At 43.4% G+C, this 13,570-nt stretch overlaps 1 protein-coding gene and 1 long non-coding RNA gene across 2 annotated transcripts in view; one reads left to right on the plus strand and one right to left on the minus strand.

Moving 5' to 3' along the window:
- Nucleotides 1–1,241: 1,241 nt before the first annotated feature.
- Nucleotides 1,242–4,363, minus strand: LOC308596281. Its single transcript, XR_014012438.1, has 3 exons — nucleotides 4,294–4,363; nucleotides 1,985–2,106; nucleotides 1,242–1,412 (listed from the first exon to the last, which is right to left on the minus strand). It is a non-coding gene; the product is annotated as an uncharacterized lncRNA (long non-coding RNA).
- Nucleotides 4,364–5,182: 819 nt separating this feature from the next.
- Nucleotides 5,183–13,570, plus strand: part of CYTH4 (cytohesin 4) — a 38,518-nt gene continuing 30,130 nt past the window's right edge. Inside the window, exon 1 of the mRNA XM_081211135.1 lies at nucleotides 5,183–5,327. Coding sequence (XP_081067261.1) covers nucleotides 5,309–5,327 — 19 coding nt within the window. The 5' untranslated portion in view covers nucleotides 5,183–5,308. The remainder of the gene's footprint in view (nucleotides 5,328–13,570) is intronic.

Here is a 13,570-nt window from a genome sequence, read left to right on the forward strand (position 1 = left end):
CCCCCACCAGGCAGCCAGGGAGGGGCATGTGCAAGCATGCTATTTCAAGAGATATTTTCTATCTTTGCTTGCCCCATATGGCTAGCCATTTCCTCTCATCACACTCTGTGACTCCAGGCTTTGGACCTGTAGGGGAAGCTACTTGTGTAGCTTCCAAACATCCAGAAGAGCAGATGGAGGGATGGGAGAAGCACAGAAGGGGAGCCTCTTCTCTTTCGTAGCATTCCTAGTTTAGGAGAAGATATCTGGGTGAGGAATGGATTGGGCTCATGCTGTAGCTCTTTCCAACCCCCTGGTGAAGAAAGAGAGAAGCTGCTTTCTTTCAATGGGGAATGAAGGGTTTCCATATTTAATAAGACACTGACAAAGTTTCAGGTTGCCTCCGATATTTTGCCGGAGGGATTCAAGAGCATACCGGAAATTTAGGTTTGTGCAATTAAAGTGGATTAAAGCGCTCTGTCATCCGAGTGCAATCGACGAAATCAACTTTCTGCCGTTAGACCTAAGGCTCAATAAAGACCAAACACTGTCTAAGCTTTGTGTAAGCAAGCAAGTCTGAATGGATGCTCATTAAAGAGATCACCTGGAGGATGAAATCAACATCTCCCAAAAGAAAAGGGGCCTCTTATAATTGAGCCATAAATCTTTCAATCACTCAGTTTATGTCTATTCTTTGACGCACAGGAAACCACAGGAGGGGGGCTCTTGTGATTGTGTCCTGCTGGAGGGTTTCCCACAAGCATCTCAGTGGCCACTGTGAGAACAGGATGCTGGACCATATGGGCCACTGGCCTGATCCAGCAGCCTCTTGTGTTCTTATAAGTAATGTGGCCCAAGAAGAGAGTGTGTTCCCACTCACTGTGTGCCCCTTTAAAAGCAGATTAGTGTGTTTTAATGAAGGGTGAATTGTCCATGTGATCATTGCAGCTATCACTTGACAAATTACAGCTTTCATTAGTTGCCACTCTGCTCCGCTAACAAGCACACAGTTAATTACTGCCATTGCTTGTACCAAGTCATTACGAAACAATGGGGAGCAGTGCGGCACCTTAGTGATCTGTCATGTGTCAGCTACTGAACCATAGTGAGGTAATTTAGCTCCTGTGGAGGGGCAACTGGATCATGTCCTTAGATGCTATGAGGCTGGCATGGCTTCCTACAGTATTCTCAGGCTTTCAGAAGAAGGGATTGTGACAACAGTGATTACACAACTCAAAAGATAATTGCTAAATTACCATCAATATGTCTTCCCATTCCATCGCCATCTCTTCTTTCTGCAGGACTTTCTTCCAGAGCACTTTCAAGATCTCTCCTCTGCAAATTTTCCCCCACTCTGCTGTCATGGGGTATCACCCATAGTGGTGCAATTTGGTCATTTCAGATTTGGGACATAGTGGTCTCATTACAAGCTACTGTGTATCAAGGATGGACAAAATTTGCAAATTAATACATTCTTGTGCAAATTTCAGTTTCTCTCAGTTTCTCATTTTTCCTTTTGTAAAAAAAAAACCATTTTTATTTGATTTTACAAATACAAAATTATAACAAACCAAATGCATATCCATATATAATGATTACTCTGAATCTCCCGACTTCCCTCCACCCCCTCCGTGGGTCTTGTTCTCAACATTTATAACTGCATATTATTCCATAATCTATATTGTATATCAGTTCATATTATCCATGGTATTTGTTACATTACAAATGCAATTAAAATCCTGCTAATATACTTGGAAGAGCAGACCTACACAAATGAGTTTCTATATTACATTGCCAATCAGACTTTACAGTCCACCATATTGTCTTTGATGATCGTTCTCAGTTTTGGGGCTGCAACCGTGAATTTTGCAACTTTGTCTGTCATGAACCTATTGGTGCAGACAGCAAATACGTGATCTTCACTTGATCATCCACATCGAATGGCAGATTTCTTTTTTAAAAAGCCATTGCCTGATGACCAGCACAAAGCCTTCAGTTTTCTTACCTTCTTCTCTGTCCAGCCAGGGGCGCTGTTGCCCAGGGTTCTCTGTCCTGTACATAAGAAGCAAGTGGAGAAAGGGTGGTGCGTTTTCTATTTCTCAGCCTTGCTGTTTGAGGAAGAAGATGCTAAAAGGAAGTGGAAGAGGAATTATTGACATGCTGACGCCGCTTGGCTGTGCCTTGTGACCCAGAGGAAACAAATGTGATAGGAAAGACAGGACTTCAGTGCTCATGGCCTGCCTTCAGTCTCCACTCATGATCAGAGAGGCTTCCCAAATGATGAAAATATGCCTCAACACATCATTTCATTCCCACAGACCAGTGTCCAAACTTTTTTCAAAGAGGGCCAGATTTGATGAAGTGAAGGGCAGTGAGGGCCGACCAAAGGGCAGACCAAAGTTGTTAACCTTTTTTATTTTAGGATTGAAGTTGTTGAGCTTTTTTATGCTTTTGCCCCAAAGTTGTTGGAGTGAGATTAAGGGGAAAGGCATAAACTACACAAATCCTACAAAGAATCCGATTGCATTATGGCTCCAAACTGGGGCCACTATGGATAATATTGAGGCAACAGACCACAATTTGTATTGCAATTGCATGGTAGTTGCCAGTGGCGTAGCGTGGGTTGTCAGCACCCGGGGCAAGGCAAGTAATTTGCGCCCCCTAACCCGTGGATTTGCGCCCCCTAACCTGTGGATTTGCGCCCCCTAACCCGTGGATTTGCGCCCCCTAACCCTAACCCCCAGATGTTGCGCCCGGTGCAGCTGGCCCCCCCTGCACCCCCCACGCTACGCCACTGGTAGTTGCCTATACAGAAGTCAGAACAGTGTCAGGTTAGGATCTTTGTGCTTTGCACACACTCTCAATTCCCCAGAGCTTCCTGCTTTGTTGAAGAAGCAGAAGTGAGTTATGCATATTGTCTTTAATGGGCAAGACTGGGAAACAGAGACTGTGTGCACATTGGGGCATGAATGCATCCTTGGGTCTCTTTTTCCATATGCACTTTGGTTCACTTTCCCCCATGCATGAGCACTTCTAATTTTATGCCTCCCAAATCTATCTCAAAGTTTTCTGTCTAAACCATGGGCAGCACTTTATGGGATGTATTTGTAAAGTGTGCTGTTGTCATCTCCTCTCCATTACTACTTCCCCACCTCCAGTAGTTCTGGAAACGTGAGGTGCACTGTGGTGTGCTTATTTATGTTTGCACGTTGTTGTTGTTGTTGTTGTTGTTATTATTGACCTGTCCTTCACCATAAGCCCCTGGAGATCATGTGTGGCATGGTGATTAGAATGTCAGACTAGGACCTGGAAACCAGGGTTCAAATCCCATGAAGCTCATTGGGTGACCTTGGGCCAGTCACTGCCTCTCAGCCTTACCTACTTCATAGGGTTGTTGTGAGGATAAAATCAGGCAGACAGGACTACAGTGGTACCTCAGGTTACAGACGCTTCAGGTTACAGACTCCGCTAACCCAGAAATAGTACCTCGGGTTAAGAACTTTGTTTCAGGATGAGAACAGAAATTGTGCTCTGGCGGCGCGGCGGCAGCAGGAGGCCCCATTAGCTAAAGTGGTGCTTCAGGTTAAGAACAGTTTCAGGTTAAGAACGGACCTCCAGAACGAATTAAGTTCTTAACCCGAGGTACCACTGTATCTACTTCATCTTGAGCTTCTTGGAGGAAAAGTTGGGTACAAATGAAACAAACAAACAAACAAACAAACACAGTAAAATACAATTTTAAAAAGAGTTTAGAACAAGTTACACAGGTGCACTTAAACATGTTTTGTCCATGGAATTGTGCAACAAGTAACTTCAGACAAAGCAAACATTTCAAGCCTGTTTCATGGTGGGCAGCAGAATGGCCATTTAAAATAAATAAATACAGTTGTGTTTTTCCATGTTCTGGCTTTACATGATTTTAAAAAATAAACATACAGCATTTTCCAAAAAAATAAAATAAATATAAACAAACATGAGCATGTTGCATCTGGGCAAGCACTGTGCCAGAATGCCAGGGTACAGAACGGCAATGGGTACCTGTAATACCCAGATCAGAAGCTGAGGTAGAGTAGAAAATATACAGTATGTTTCACACATATATACATATGGCTAAGGAAAGATGAGGAGATCAATTTTGGGGTGAGGGAATAAATTAGTTTGTTCCTTTCCCTTTCCCTTTCCCTTTTTATTTCACACCTCCTGCAGCTGCTGATTCTTCCTGAAAGGCCTTTTAATATCTATATCCATATTGCTGTTTTGTGCAAGAGCAGTTCTATACAAAACAGCTTTAAAATAAAAATAGAATAAAATTACCATGTATGTGCCTTCAGCAACTACTGCTGGAAACAGGGAGACTGTCAACTGCATCCTTTTCTTTCTGCTGATGAAAACAAGATAGTTCAGGTGTGCTCAGGCAAGGAGCAAACGGAAGTATGAAGTGTGGCAGTAGACAGCACCCAGCGAAACATCACCACACACATGAACCCCTGCCTCCCACCCACACAATGCGCTTTATTGCACCCACAACTGGGTACCTTGCCATTTTTATTGGATTTTCTTCCCTTATCAGATTAACCATAGATGGGGGAAATCCAACTTAATTGGGGAGAAAGTGTGGGCTTCCACTTGAACGAGGAAGATTCTGTTCAGCTTCAAACCCACATTAAAACCTCGTGTGAACAAGCCCAGAGATCCAGGATGCAAAGAACTGAAAAACTTCCCTCCTTTTTATTTACTCGGCTGATTTGCTGCGCAGAGCCTGAGGACTAAAAAACAGATGGGGATACATTTGCAGCACCAACTCATCCTCTTAATAAGCAAATCCTTTTTGCACTTCCAAGTTCCCTTTTCCTTCCCAGAGCATGCGGGGTAAAACAGCCATCACAGACGTGTTCAGTCCTAGACTGCATGACAGCTCTGGCCACAAAATCCCATTTTCCTCAGCAGGAGTGACATTTTGTCTGTAAACACCTTGCAAACTGTTGCATTGCACATCTGCAGCTCAAGACCCTTTTCAACAAGAACAGAACGGCTGCTCATAGCAGCAACACTGTGGCTTTTCTTTCAGGAAACAACCAAAGAGCATTTGCACTCGTTTCTGAACCAGGACCACATGGCTTCCTCTGTCAATCTGAACCCACAAGGAGGAGGAACCAGAGAGAAAGAAAGGGGGCGGAGTCACAGATGAGTGCAGTCCTCCTGGGCTGCTCCCTACATTTTTGTTACTGTTCCTCTGTAGTCACTTTAATTCCGAAGAAGCACAAAGGGAAGAGAAACCCACACAGCTGTATCAGAGTTGGGAGGACTGTCTTCTCAGCCCGGCTTCAGAATGGATGCACGTCCCACCAGTAAGTCAACTCTTTAGAAAATGGGGGCCATGTCTTTATTCTGCCTCCAAGTTATACATGCTGTGGGGATCCAGAAGGGTCTGCCTCATAGGATCACCGCCAGCCTAAACCAGTTATTGAAAAGAAATGAGACAACAGGGATCTCTTGGGCAAGAAGTTGAGGTTTGCCAGTCTGGTCTGAATGATTTATTTCTTTTACTTCCACCCTCCCAAAGCCACCTGTGACTGAAAGAGGTCTGGCTCATGTGTCCTTTCTGCGTTTGATGCTTTATGGCTATGTGTGAATGGAGGGATACCAGGGCCGGCTGTACCATTAGGGAGAAGGAGGTGGCTGCTTCAGGCAGTGGATGCTGGGAGTGGCAGCAAGAGCATTGGACGACAGAGCTACCTGTGCCACACAGCCTGTCTGGTGTGCCCCTAAACTAGCTTGTGGAGGTGCAGTGGAGGAAGCTGCCCTGTGGCCAGTGTTGACTCAAGATTCAAGTGCCACCAATTTCCTTGGTTGCTGGATGTGGGATTGGAAGGGTGTCCACCTTCTCCTATATCTCAGCATTCCAGTGTTGTTGGTCCACAAAGATGTTGTTGGGAGACAGCCAGATTTCACCCTGTGCTTTTTATTTTATGCCATCCAAAGGAAAGCTTTCATATTCTTTGAAGTGTGCTTACAAGTACACCTATTCTGGCTCAGATTGTGGATGAGCTTCCCCAGTTTGCTGACCTTTCTGCATAACTTTCAGATTGGGTTGAGCAGACCCAGCACCTTGGGGGTGAAGGGAAAGGATGTGTGCCAAATGACCTAGAGAAGTACGTTTGGTTAAGGGGAAAGACTGGAAGAAGGGGAGATCCAAACTGGGCAAGCAGAGGTGCCCGCAGGATTTTTCCTGGGGAGGCAGAAGAAAAACACTGAAAGGAGCGATCAGGTTAGTTTTCCAGGGAAGGGTGTGTGGCTAATATTGCCTGTACGTTTTGCCTCAAACCTCAGGTTCTACAATTGGTAAAAACTTATTTTAATTAAAAAAACACACACAACTAATGTCGGGAATCTGGGTTTCATGATTTATCTGGGGCAGGGTGGGGACTGTTCCATTGCTCCCCAATTGTGGATCCCTATGTGTGAAAATGCTGTTCGTGTCAATGGTCTTTACATGGGAGTTTTGAGACCTCCATTGCATTCTCCATTGTATCCTCCATTGCATCTGAGAAACAATAGGAAAATTTGGGACAGTCAAGTGTATAGGGCAGAAAGGGTTTGCTGAAGGCAGGAAATGAAGGGTGGTATTCAAGTAAGGGTTACTCATAGTAGACCCGTTGAAATAAATAAACATGGTTATGTTAGGTCCATTAATTTTAGTGTGTCTAATCTGAGTAAAACTTAGTTGGATACCATCTGAAGTAGGGGTTGTATTCAGCTAGGAAGCCTCTGCCCATTTCAGTTTTCTCAGTTTCTCATTTTCCCAGACTTAAATTCAGTTCTCCATTTTTGCAGCAATTTGCAAAAAAAAAAAAGGAAAAAGAATCCTCACAAAAATCCACCAGCAAGATTTCTCTTAAACACATTATATATGCAAGCATTTTCCTCTCATATAATGCATTTTGTATGTTGTTTTGACTAATTTATTCCTTGTCATCCACATGTTCCCCCAAAATGTGCATTTTTGCAAACCTTGTTTGGTTGGAGAGCTGCCTTGCAAACTTCAGATAAGTGCGCATTCGGAAGGATAGCTGCGTTATGGTTCACGTGTTGCTTCAGAAAGTGCAGATTTGATAGATTAGGTTTTAAATGAATATTGAATCAAATTTCCCCTCAATCCCTACTCACCATAGACCTGTTGGATTGTATCTATCTATTTCTTTATTAAAATTTATACCCCTTGATTGGAAAAAAAATCCTCAAAACAGTTTACTAAAAACGTTAGTCCAACTCAGGAGTAGACCTGTTGAAAATAATAGACCTAAGATTCTTATGTTCATTAATTTCAATGGATCTGTTCTGAGTAGTACTGGATCCAACCGAATCTGCTTTCCTATTAATTATTTTACTTGAAAACTTTCTGCAATTGTGGCATGTAAGCTGAGGGGACACTCTGCTTCTCTCCCAACTGTGGCATCCCCACCAGTTGCCAGAGCCCAGAGAGGCAGAATGGGGCAGTGGTGAGGGTGAAGGAAGCCACTGGGCTGGTGGCATCCCACCTCAGTCGCCATGTTTTAACTCTCTCCAGGGGGCTCAGAGCCTCTCCATGGTGAACCCAGCTCTTTCGGCATATGTCAGCTGTACCTTATCATTGTTTCAAAAACATGTAGGTGTGCTTTTAGCTACCTTTTTATCCAGGTGATAAATTCTTAGAGCATGTTGTTATTTAGATTTTGTGACGTTAGTCTGTTTTTACTGACTGTTGATTTATTTTAAGTGTTTTTTTCTTGAAGACTATTAAGTTTTACGGGAGCGGCTTAGGCAATGAGGAATTTATCACTTAAGGTGGAACACAAACAAAAACCTCTTTTGGGGTGTAGGCAAGGGAAATAAACCATGTGGGTCTTCAAACTGTGGCAACTCTTAGGCACTGAGGTGGCTGGTGCCCATTGGGCCTAGTAGGGCAGAAGGAAGGAGCCCATAATCTCGGCGGCCATTTTCGGTGCTCCTCTTGCTCCCACCCAAAAGAGTTTTTTCAGGGGCACATGAGATCTCATCCCCAAATAAACTCTTTTTCGGGGCAACAGTGAGATGCAGGTCAAGTGACTCACACAGGACTGTGTCCCAGAATACACATGTCTCAGTTTTGCACTGGGAAAAGTTGGGAGGTTTGGGAGCGAGAGTAGGTGGAGCCAAAGCCAATGACAGACAGAGCCAATTAATTCTAGTTTTGTGCTCCATCCTTCCCCCTACTAAGGCAACACTGAGGCCTAAGGAGGAGAATGCTGACAGGAAGTACCATCCCTTGGACTAGCAGTTGGCATGAGGGCAGATCAAGGTTGGTGGGGCAGCGCCCCATTTGCCCTAATGGACTAGCCTCCACCTGTCAGAGTTTGGGAAAGGTGCTCTCTCAATATATAAAATTTATTTCTACAATTCATTACCCATCATTCTGTCAGGGATACATAAACATTTAGCTTGGCTTCTGTTTTAGATTCCTACCTCTTGGACGTGGACCAGGCAGACAGTTGACACCTGCCTTTGCTATCACATATCACAAATAAATTGTATCCTAACGGCTGGAATGTTGGAAGTGGAGAAAGTTCACCAAGACAGACAAGGGTCCGTGACAAGATCCTCAGGGCCTTCTGAAAAATGAGCAAGGAACATGTGCCTACTTTCCCCTCTTCCCAACCATCCCAAAGCATCTATAGCTAATCACAGCTAGATGGATGGGGGGAGATTTGTCTCCTTGTGGAAGTAGGCCAACTGTGATCCTTCCCCTCGCAAGGCCCCATGTTCTCTTTTGCTGTACATAGGGTAGTCATGGTGGCTTCCAGATGGGATGCTGTCTTAGGTCTGGGTAACAGGAAAGCTGCCACCCACTTCCCTCCAAATCTAAGAAGACCCTTGGAAGCTCCATGTTAGAAGAGGTAATCAGGAACTGGCCAATTACTGGTTCCCAACTAAAAGAGTGGGAAGCCAAGTCTTGTTTTTCAAGGAAGATTTATCTTTGGGAGACTCCTCTGACTCCTTCTCTCTCTCCCCCCCTCCTCTAGATTTTGTTATAATAAATTTGATTTTTAAAAAATATCACTTTATCCACTATCTGACCAAGATCTAGGTCCATAAGTTGCCTTCCAAAGTATCATCAATAAATGAAAAGGGATACATTAAACTTAGCTAGACTAGAGTAATGTACATGTGCCTTTCCACATGGTTCAACTATCAATCTCTCTTTCAAATGGAACTCTGGGAATTGCAGCTCTGTGGGGGGGGGGGAGAGGTCTCCTGGCAGCTCTCAGCATCCTTAGCAAGCAACAATCCCCAGGATTCTTTGGGGAAGAAGCTTAGAATGGTATGATGCCATTTTACAAGTATAGAGCTGGTGGGCCCCTAGTCCATCTACACAACTATTAAAGGTGCAAGAAACCTGCCTACTTTCACATCTGCCCCCCCCCAATTGGGACACCCTGATTGGGTAAGGTTAAAGCATATTGCATTGTTCCAGTGGTTGTGGTGATGGTTCATTTTTTATGTGCCACATACTATCAAAACAGGAAAAAATCCCAATCATGCAACATGGTTAGAACACATTATAATTAATAACGCACCATAATTAAAATGCACAATAAAAGAATCCCATTAAGATGTAAACAACCGTAATTAAAATATTCAATAAAACAATCCCATTAAAATACGGTAATTGAATCAGGTGACTCAGAGCAGGAAATCAAGAGGATGTTTGTGTAAACAGTTGGTGTCCAGAGCCATTTAGAAAACTGCCAGCTACAGAAGTGCAGAGAGAGTGGAAAAGGAGGGGTTAGCAGTGCAGTCCTAGGCATGTCTACCCAGAGGTAAATTCCAGTGGATACAATGGGATTTACTGCAAGGTAAGTGTATTTAGGAATGCAGCTTTATTCATCCTAATTCATAACACTGAACTCGGAGTCTTTCGGTGAGATTGATTCAGGATAGATTAAAAAACAAAGGTAGTTCTTCATGCAACACCTAACTAATTTATGCAATTCATTGCCAGGAATTATGGTGACTACTAGCTTCAAGGCTTTAAAAGGGAGTTAGATGACTTCACGAAGAAGATGTATCTCAACAGCTGCTAACCATGGTGGTTAAATGGAAAATATGTGTTTATTTTCAACTGGGGAGGAAGACTGAGGTCTCAGGAGGGTGGGGAATTTTTATTAACACATTTTAAATGGTCAAGTCACTCTTTCTCCTCAAGGGCGGTGGACAGTTGAGATAGTCTACCCCCAGGGAAGAAGTTGTGCCAAAAGTGGATGCAGATTTGCATAGAATGTGCATGTCCTAATATGTATATAGCTACAAATTTAGAAACAAGTGTCATGATATAAATAGAAATACAATACATCCCACCATAGTGAGGAGGACTGTGATTGAATGACCTGTGTGTCAGCCTGCTCAGTCTGTTGTCCGGGTGCTAACTGTTGATGTGCAACTTCATGGCCCCTGTTTTTCATTCATAGGGTTCTTTGTCTCTAAACCTGGCTATGGAAACCAGGTAGACCTTCAGATAGAAGTCTGTCCTCTACATGGTAGGACACATGGCTAAACTATCCTCCCCTTTAGGTTGATGCACCTTGATGGTTTCATGAGTACCATTCTCGAGTTAAAAGTTAGCATGACTGTTGATACCCTGGTTGGTCTGTGGAATATATGGAGATGACCAGGTATTCCACATAATTGCTCCTGAGCTTCATTTCCTATTAAATAAAAAACAGGTTTGACTCCTTGGTGTATCATAGAATCATAGAGTTGGAAGGGACCACAAGAATTGTCTAGTCCAACCCCCTGCAATGCAGGAATCTTTTGCCCAAGATGGGGCTTGAAACCCTCACCCTGAGATGAAGGGTCTCAGTCTCTACCAACTGAGCTACTGCAGAGCAATGGTACAAATATTGTGGGACTCCACCTCTGCTAAGCCCAAGTAAGCATGGTTTTTTGTCACTGTTGGAAGCAGGATGTTAAATCAGATGGACTTTGGGGCTGATCCACAAGGATTCTCCTTTTGTTCTTGTATATGCCACACACCAGTGAGCCCCCACCATGATGCTACTGAGAGGTCCTTGGCTAGTGCCAACCTGGACCCCTACCCAGCACTGCTGCTGCTGCTTGAAGTGTCTCAATCCACCTCCCCAGGGTTGATGGAAGGCACGGTTTGACCACAACTGGGGATCTATGGGGTTTCTACTCTGCTGTATAGGATTGCAGCCTCTGCATAGCAACATTGAGCTGCTGTATTTGGAATCAATTTCCTTCGGAAGTTCACCAGTTCACAAAGAATCCTGGAACGCCTTCATCCGCTGGAACAAGCCTCAGGCCTCCCAGGAGCAGCTTGGTTATCTTGATCTTTTAATTGCTATCTCTTGGGCTCTCATTTGAGAACTCTATTTAATTTTAGCCCCATGTCTTTGAATGTTTCCAGAGCTTCCTACAGCCTCTGGTTCTGGTCTCCTCAGATCAAAATGCCATCTGTGAAAAGCTTGGTGCTCTGGATATCTTCAGAAACATGCCACTTACCCTCACTGAGCAGACGGCTCTGCAGAACGCCTCTCAAAGAGGAATTTGCAGAAAGAATATCTCTGAAGTAGGAAGTTGAAAGTACCCAGCAGGGCACGTTCTGTGTCCAAGGGCGCTTTGACAAAACACAAGGGAGATTTCGAAAGGTGGAAAAATACTCAGCCACAGCCAGCTTCTTAAATGTTTCTTCTTGCATTGGCTGTGGAAAATCCCACCAACTTGGGCACATCAAGGTACTGATGCAATGTTCCACCTTCTATTTATCCAGTTTTAACCATCTACACTGCTGCCTATTTTTCCTGCTATCAGGTGCTTCAGTAGTCTGCCGGATCATTCTTGTCTGAAACCCTGGAGGGATGCCAGTTGGTGCAGACAGCATTGAACTAGGTGGACTTGGTATAAGGCAGCTTCCTATGCTCTTTACTTTTCTGTTTCACAGCTAGAGTCCAGAGGCTGGTACAATTTGGCTTTGCCAGTTCCATGGATAGTTTCCCTTGTGCCCTAGAACAGGAGTGAGGAATCTGTGGCCAGGGACGATGGCACTTCCAAGTTAAGTGCTTATAACAGTAATAGGAAACCTGTGGTCCTCTATGTGTTTTTGGACTCCAACTCCCATCAACCCCAGCCAACATTGCCAGTTGTAAAGGATGATGGGAGTTGTAGTTTGACAACAACTGGAAGGCCGTAGTTCCTCACCTCTGTCCTACAATAATGTTTGGGACAGCAATCCTATACCCACTCACCACTGGACCTGAACCCCACTGAACTCAGTAGGACTTACTTCTGAAGTCTTTTTGCAATTAACAAGACCTCAGCATCCATTTAATCAATGAAGTCTTTTGCTTTCATTTGGACTTATGCACATGTAACCTGGATTGTATGCTAGGAATGAATCCTCTGTTCTGTCTAGCAAGTGTGTGGGCCATTGAAATCAGTGGGACTTCCCATGCTCTCTTTTTAAGAAGTAAGCCCCACTGAATATGTGGGACTAAAAGCTGAGCAAACAAATATAGGATCAGGCTGTACAAAATATTTAGTGCAGGTGAGTTCCGACACCTCTTTTCCTAGAAAAATAACGCTGCATAAGCCCCTCATATTATCCTCACAACAGCCCTGTGAGGTCCTTTCATCTGACTAGCCCAAGGTCATGCAGTGAATTTCACACATAACTGGGGATTTAAACTCTCCCAAGTTCTAGTTTAATACACTAACCCTAACCGGGTACCCTTCACAATGCATGGCCCATGGTCAGGGATGATGGAAGCTGGATTCCTTCTGGAAGGCACCAGGTTGGAGACAGCTTGTTGGCTCTCATTATTCACCTTGCTCATCTGAGGATGAGCATCTAACTTTGCAGAAGTGCTGCATACCTCCAGGTGATGGGTTAACCACACAGAGCTGCTGTATCCTTCAAGGTCTCTATGAAGAACTTCTGATGGCTACATGCCTCCTTCCTTTTTTAAAAAAAAAATTATTAGGGTTTAACAAATACAGAAAAAAGAAAAACAAACAATAAACAGTTACAAAACTTCAAAAGTAAATAAAAAAGTAAAAATACAGTAAAGAACAACAGTTACAATACATCAACTCATTAAGAAAGAAAAAACAAAAACATTTAAAAAGAAAAAACATAAAAAAAGAAAAAAGAAAAAAAGGCCAATGTTTTCATGTCCTTAACTTTCATTTGCTTATTTCCTTGACTTCCTCACACCTCCCTTTTTGTATTCTAGTTCAATTATCTATTTCAGCAAATCCTTTCCCTCTTTCTCAGATTTAGTTCCATAATTTATCTTAACACAATTTAGCCTTAAATTTTACACCTTTACCCATAATCAATCCATTCTTACTTAATTCTCAATAACATTTCTACTAAAGCCATATATCTTCTTTCTAGTATCCTTCTAACATTCATTAATTTTACAATATTTCTGTAAGTATACTTTAATTTTTTTCCAATCTTCTTCCACCAACTCTTCTCCCTGGTCTCGGATTCTGCCGGTCATTTCCGCCAGTTCCATGTAGTCCATCAGCTTCATCTGCCATTCTTCCCTGG

The sequence above is a fragment of the Podarcis bocagei genome, assembly GCF_964188305.1.
Source record: "Podarcis bocagei genome assembly, chromosome: 10".
NCBI lineage: Eukaryota > Metazoa > Chordata > Lepidosauria > Squamata > Lacertidae > Podarcis > Podarcis bocagei.